This window comes from Mandrillus leucophaeus, unplaced genomic scaffold, assembly GCF_000951045.1.
Source record: "Mandrillus leucophaeus isolate KB7577 unplaced genomic scaffold, Mleu.le_1.0 Scaffold41, whole genome shotgun sequence".
NCBI classification, from domain to species: Eukaryota; Metazoa; Chordata; class Mammalia; order Primates; family Cercopithecidae; genus Mandrillus; species Mandrillus leucophaeus.
Window position 1 is genome coordinate 6,071,206 of NW_012104365.1, and position 7,159 is coordinate 6,078,364.

General features: G+C 57.7%; 1 protein-coding gene across 1 annotated transcript in view; it reads left to right on the forward strand.

Annotated features, from left to right (window-relative positions):
- Nucleotides 1–7,159, forward strand: part of DNAJC5 (DnaJ (Hsp40) homolog, subfamily C, member 5) — a 14,917-nt gene that overhangs the window by 4,961 nt on the left and 2,797 nt on the right. Inside the window, exons 3-4 of the mRNA XM_011992363.1 lie at nucleotides 82–295; nucleotides 1,342–1,513. Coding sequence (XP_011847753.1) covers nucleotides 82–295; nucleotides 1,342–1,513 — 386 coding nt within the window. The remainder of the gene's footprint in view (nucleotides 1–81; nucleotides 296–1,341; nucleotides 1,514–7,159) is intronic.

The window sequence follows — 7,159 nt, forward strand, 5'->3', positions numbered from 1 at the left end:
GACCTGCCTTGCGCTGCACCCAGCAGTGGTGCGGGTGGGACAAAGGCCAGGGTAGAGCCAGGACATGGTTTTGGGTTGCAGGAAACTTGCCTTGAAATATCACCCCGACAAGAACCCTGACAACCCGGAGGCTGCAGACAAGTTTAAGGAGATCAACAACGCGCACGCCATCCTGACAGACGCCACAAAAAGGAACATCTACGACAAGTACGGCTCGCTGGGGCTCTACGTGGCCGAGCAGTTTGGGGAAGAGAACGTGAACACCTACTTCGTGCTGTCCAGCTGGTGGGCCAAGGTGAGGGCAAGCTGCCGCCGTGCGGGCACCTGGGTCACTCCATGCCTGCAGGGTTCCCGGCACTGAAGTGCCAGTGCGTTGATGCCAGCAACTCTATTTCTGGGCACATGGAGCCTTTCTCCTCACCTGTGTGATGGGCGAAGCTCTGTCCCTGGCTTGGTGTCCTGCCTGGAACAAGCCAGAGCGTCCAGATTGTCCCAGGGAAGAGCCCTGCGGAGCCGCCAGGTTTTTTTCTGTAAGTGGCTCCCAGTCCTTCCCGAGGTAGAGGAGGAAAGGAGCCTCAGTGTTCTATTCACGTTTCTTCCTTCCCTCCGTTTGTTCCTAGTGTCGCATATAAGGCCAGAGGGTTTGAATCGCCAGGTGGCCTTTGTGAGAAGCCCGTGTTTGGTTCTGACTAGTCGGCCTCCTCACTAGCATCCTTATAAAGTACTTTAGTGAATGTTAGTCTCGCTCCGTTGCCCCGACTGGAGTGCTGTGGTGAGATCCTAGCTTACTTTAACTTTGAACTGCTGGATTCACGGAGGCGTGAACCACCGCCTCCAGTCCCCGACCTGGAGGCTGTTTTTTTGTTTTTTGAGACGGAGTCTTGCTCTGTCTCCCAGGCTGGAGTGCAATGGTGCGATCTCCACTCACTGCAAACTCTGCCTCCCGGGTTCACGCTATTCTCCTGCCTCAGCCTCCCGAGTAGCTGGGACTACAGGTGTCCACCACCACGCTCGGCTAATTTTTTGTATTTTTTAGTAGAGACGGGGTTTCACCGTGGTCTTGATCTCCTGACCTACTGATCTGCCCGCCTCGGCCTCCCAAAGTGCTGGGATTACAGGCGTGAGCCACCGCGCCCGGCCTGGAGGCTGCTTTTCTTTAAGCAGCGGGTTTCTTTCTGTCTCTCCCCCTCCCTTTGTCAGTTATTTCCTTCTGCTTCCTGTCTGGAAGGCAGTGTCCCCACCTGGAATGGACCCCCTGCCTTCTGCTGAGGGCATTTGGGAGCCCTGCCCCGCCTTCTCCAGGGGCCTCGGAGGCCTTGTGACGCCACCTTCTCCCCCCAGGCCCTGTTTGTCTTCTGTGGCCTCCTCACGTGCTGCTACTGCTGCTGCTGTCTGTGCTGCTGCTTCAACTGCTGCTGCGGGAAGTGTAAGCCCAAGGCTCCTGAGGGCGAGGAGACGGAGTTCTACGTGTCCCCTGAGGATCTGGAGGCCCAGCTGCAGTCTGACGAGAGGGGTGAGTGCCCGCCCCAGGGCCTCTGTGTGTGTGTGTGTGTGTGGGGCAGAGCCAGAACGGGCCCTGAATGGTGTCAACCTGTCTTGTCAAACAGGAGGGCACTGACACTGTGCCGCGAGTGTTTGTGGTGGCAGCTGGGACTGTTGAGGTGTGAACGTGGACCCTGAGGTAAAGCAGGCGCATAGAGCTGTCCCCACCGTGACCTGCGGTAGCAGTAGATCCCACGACTGCGAGGCGGGGCAGGGCGGCAGGCAGTTGGGGCGGGGCTGAGGGCCAAGGGCTGGTGGTGACCCAAGGCGACGGAGGAAAGCCGTGCGGGTGGAGGTCAGCGAGTAGCCTCGCCCCGTGGAGAGTTTGTCCAGGTGCCCGAAAGTCGCTCCACAGGACCAGCGTTGGTGGGCGCACACCAGGCTGCGGCCCCCGTGCAGTGCCCTGTGTGCTTGCTTTTCAGAGGCCACAGACACGCCGATCGTCATACAGCCGGCATCTGCCACCGAGACCACCCAGCTCACAGCCGACTCCCACCCCAGCTACCACACCGACGGGTTCAACTAAATCCAGGAGAAGCTGAGGTCAGAGGAGGAGCCAGCGCCGGCCACGCCCACCTTAGAGTCATGAACTGTAGTCACACAGATGGGAAGGCGGCCTCGCCGGGCCCCTCCTGCCTCCACGCCCACCCAGCGCCAACCCTTGACCCACGAAGCGCGTAGCATGCAGTATTGAAAGCAGTGTAGCTACGGTCTTCTGTTCTTTTCCTTTTGTAATAGCATGTACGGGGTTGTGTTCCGTGTCTGTGTTGTGGACGTTCCGCGGCACGACCGCGTTGACCGCACAGTGGAGCTGCCTCAGGGCTGTCGGTCAGGCCGGTCCGGTGAGGGGTGACTGCAGCCAGCCAGGTGGGTGAGGAGAAGGGGGGCTGCCCCTTTCTTCCCTGTGCTGGAGGGGCCGGAGGCAGGTGCTTCCTGGCAGAGCTGTGTTACCGCGTTGGCCTCGGGGTCTGGTCCACCTGCTGTGCTCCCAGCCTTGAGGCTGCAGTAGGACTGATCTCACCTGCCGGCAAAGGGGCGAGGCCGCGTCACCGGCGTCACCGTCATTCCTTGGTGTCTGTGCTGGGCACAGTTGGCTTGGGGCTCTGTGGTTTCCGGGGCCTCGTGGCAGGGTTTCTCCTGTGGGAGAATTTGGTGTGGGAAGCATAGGAGGCTCCTTCCGAGGTTGACCCCGTGTCCTCCGCACAGTGTTTCTGGCCTGGTCTCCTTGTCGTGTGGACGCTGCGGTTCCGGTCCTCGGAGGTGTGTCTTTCGCCCGTGTTGGGGTTGTCTGTCTGTGTTCCTGCACTTTTCCCGGGCTCTGAGCTGGATTGATGGGGCCAGTCTCCCCCCTCCCGTCTTGGGGTCATTCTCCACATTCCTTCCAGACCACCTGTCCTTTCCGTAGCCCTTTTTGGACCTTTAGAACCACAGAGAGTAGGACCAGCCCGATGAGCCTCAGAGAGTAGATTGTGCATATGTGAGCACCCGGTTGCTGGGTACGGGGGCTCTCCCAAGACCCCTCCTCGTGTGTTTGCCAGAGCTCCCGTCTGCCCCACTCGCCTTTGCCCCGTCATCGATGATTCAGGCAGAGCCAGATTCATTAGGTCCCTGGAGGAAGGACTGACTGGACCAGAGGGACCCTCTGGCTCAGAAGGGTTGGGTCTGTGGGAGGCCAGACCACGGAATCCACCTGTGGACCATTGTGGGTCCCTGGGAGGTCAGACCACCAGTGTCCACATGTCGGAATCCACGTGCGGACCATTGGAAGTCAGTCTCGTGTGTGTCCTAGACCTTGGTGGTGGTGCCCTGGGTAGGGGAGCGAGGGGAAACTGTTCTGACGTGCCTGTGCTGGCCGAGGGCTCAGAGCTGCCCCCGCTCCATGGCTCATGGCCTGTGCTGGGCCTGCCTTTGGCCCCATGCTGCAGACTCCAGTGGGCCTGGTTTCTGCAGAACGTCCCTGGTGGCTCTGGCTCGGACCAAGCCGATGAGCCTCCTTTCCCCACCTGCCTGCTGACCCGTGGCCCCAGCTCGCTCATTGCCCTCAGCGGCCACCCAAGGCTGTGTAGAGGGGTAGGTTCAGGTGGACCAGGAGGTGGCCAGAAGGGACATGGTTGTGAGGACACATCTGGACGTGCTTAGAAACGGGGTGCTGGTGAGGCCCCCAGCTGACCCCTCCTCTAGGTCCACATGGACCGTGAGCCGGCGGCCGTGAGCACCAGATCCTGGGGCAGTTGTGTCCGTCCCACCTTTCTTTGTTTTTCTCACTAAAATGATCATGAAGACCTTTGACGAGAGGAGAGATATGCACTGTGATGTTAAATTAGAAATAATTTGTCAAAATCAGACCTCTCCTAAAAGAGTAAGAATTCATTGGCCTGTCCTGAAATGTGAGGCGGCGAGACAGTGGGGTGCCTCTGTGCCACTCAGCACAGCAGCAAGTTCAGCCTGAGATGCCGGCGACACTCAGCCTTTGCAATTTTTGTAGATGTAGCTTAGGACATGAGTGATTTTTCTGCAGACTGGCCAAGAGCCAGGTTCTAAGCTTGGACCTAAGGTAGAGAGCCACCCACTGGGGGCCCTGGCTCAGCCCCGCCAGGCTCTCTGTTGCGCCTGCACACAGCTCTGTGGCTGGAACACTCCAAGGTCCTTGGATACTCATCAGAGTGGGCCCCTTGCCCGATGGCTTTTCAGTTACAGAGTCCAGTGGACCATTTTTTAGAACCGTGCAGCTCCCTGCAGAAGGTGGGGTAGGCGGGGAAGGAGCAGCAGGTCTGGAGGTTTGTGGAACCTGGTCCCCTGCAGAATTTGTAAAACCTAAGTAACTCATGGCCGTGGCCATTCTCACGGTAGTGACTGTGATTCTAAGACCCCCAGGAAGCCCAGACACTGGGGCCTGGAGCTCCTCCCACTGCCTGACCTGGAAGCAGAACCCTTGTCAGCAGCTCTGCCCTGTTGGTTTTAAGGCCTTGTCTTGTCTTAAGGAAGAAGATCCTTCCAGGTTTTATTTCTCTTTTTATTGAGTGGACTGTTCCCCATTAAAAGAGGTGGTGAGTCCCCAGGGACAGCTTACGCATCTCCCTGTCCACATGCTAACAGATCAGGACGCCCCCAGCATCCCTGCCTTCCGGTGGCAGTGACGGGATCCCCGACCGCTCACTCTGAGGCTGCAGACGGTGCTGTGAGCGTGTGTGGCCGTGAGCACAGAATGTCCCGTTGGAGCCGCTGCTGGGCGCTGCCAGGGGCCTGCTGGGGCTGTGCTTCGAGGCCTGTCCAGTTCACAAGGGGGTCCAGGCAGCACGGACTGCTTCTGACCTGCAGAAGGCATGGCTGCAGCCCGAGGGCCCTTCACGGCAGCTGCTGTGTAGATTGTCTCCACTCAGTGACGTGGGATTTTTTTGTCTTCCTTTTGGCTTTATTTTTAAACTGCTTTAGATATTACTGCTCAGTGTTTGTGAACTTTCCTAGCTCTCTGTGTTCAGTTCGTGCAGCAGCACCCAGTGGGGACCTGTTAGAAAAAGGACCTGGTGTGCGCATGTGCCCAGCAGGAAAAGCTTCATCTTCAGGTCGGCGCTGCCGTCCGGGAAAGGCCCTGGAGCCTCGTGCCGTCGAGGCTGCTCCCAGGTGCTGCGTGTCGCCAGTGGCCCCCGTCGCCTGCTGAGCCCAGGGCGTCTGTTTGGGGTGGGCCTTGTGCTGTGGGGGCACCAGCACGCAGGCTGCCTCTGGAGGGTCCAGGTGCTGCGGGCAGAGTTCGACGTGGGGCTTGTCCACCCTCCCTTAGCTCTGGCTCAGTGCATCCTACTGTGGGGACATCTCGTGGGGGACACGAAGTGACTGACCTCACCCTTTCCCAGTATTCGGAGCTGTGAACCCGTGTGGCGCAGGACTGGCCTGTGTCTGTTATTTTGGTTGTAAATCATCCTCCTGTGGAATTGGCAAAAGCTACGTATTTACTGTCCTTACCAGCAACGGTTCGCGTCGTCACATGCTGTGAGTGTGGGCTGTGGTGTGTCCGTGTGTGTACATATGTGTATATGTATATATCACACAGCAGGCGTGTCGTTTGTGCTGCTGTCCCGTGGTGAAGCCGCAAGTACAATTTAAGGTGGCTCTGAAACGGCCTTTGGTTTCTTGGGAGTCGGGCAGGGACCTGCAAGAGGCTTTCCTGGCAGGTGCACAGAAGGAAGCGCTGAGCCCACTGTGTGCAGAGGATGTGTGCCCAGGGCACTGCCACGGCCCCCACCGGTGTTGGCCTCTGCTCTGCAGGGTTGGGTGCCCATCCTGGGGGCTCCGTGTCACGCCCACCTGACCCAGGTGTGTGTCCCGGTGTGAAATCTAGGAGGTGACTGGAAACCCTTCCCTCCCTTGAAACATTAAAGCCGATTTTCTAAGCAACACATACAATCAGTGGCAAAGCTGCATCTGAAGGGCAGCCTGGGGAGGGGCCCCGTCCTGGCCCCAGGTCCGCCCCAGAGGAGGATACAGAGCAGCACCTCCAGAAGGGGCTGGGCCGGGTCCTGCAGGCGGCACCTTTTGGTAGATATTGTTTCTCTGGAAAATGGGGAAAATGTTTCAAACCAGGTGAGGGGGGGAAGTTAACACTGAAATATGTCTTGTTTTTAAAAATCAAACGCAAACGCATGGAAGCTGCTTGTCCATGCACTGGTTTTTTCACTGGCGTCCTGGAGTCCGACCGTGTTGGGGTGCAGGCGCTGTCAGACTCCGGCTGATCCTGGCTCGAGCACACACATCTGAGGGCCAGGCTGGTTCCGCATGGTGATCTCCGTCTTGTATGTCTGAATGTTGACCTAAAATAAAGATTACTGTTGTAAAATAAATGTTTTCACTGCAGACCCCACGTGTGTCTTATTCCCTGGTCCCACAGATCCCTGGTTTTCGAGAGCAGATCCCCGGTTCTGGAGAAGCAGCAGCCGATCTTAGGAGCCCCCACACCCCTTGTGGCTGGAACTTGCCTCCTGCCTGGTCCACATGTGGACAAATGCCCCCTCCTCTTGATTCTGTTTTCACCTCCATTTTCTAAGTATCAAGACTGGAGCAAAGAGGCCGGGCGTGGTGACTCATGCCTATAATCCCAGCACTTTGGGAGGCCAGAGTGGGAGGATTGCTTGAGCCCAGGAGTTCAAGACTCACCTGGGCAACAAACAGCGAGATCGTGTCTGTTCAAAAAAGACTTTAAAGAGTTTGAAATTACTGGCGTCGCTGTGCCTGAGGCCCCAGCTCCCCAGGAGGGATGATCACTTGAGCCCAGGAAGTCCAGGCTACGGTGAGCTGTGGTCCCACCCCAGACTCCAGCCTGGGTGACAGAGGGAGACCCTGTCTCAACAAACTAACAAGCAAAAACTCAGAAGAATGTAACATCTTGAAATCCTCTATTCAACCTTAAGAAAAATGAAGTAAGGGCCGCGCATGGTGGCTCACACCTGTATTGCCCAGCACTTTGGGAGGCCGAGGCGGGTGGATCACAAGGTCAGGAGATCGAGACCATCCTGGCCAACATGGTGGATCCCTGTCTCTATTGAAAATACAAAAAACATTAGCCGGGCATGGTGGTACGTGTGCCTGTAATCGCAGCTACTCAGGAGGCTGAGGCAGGAGAATC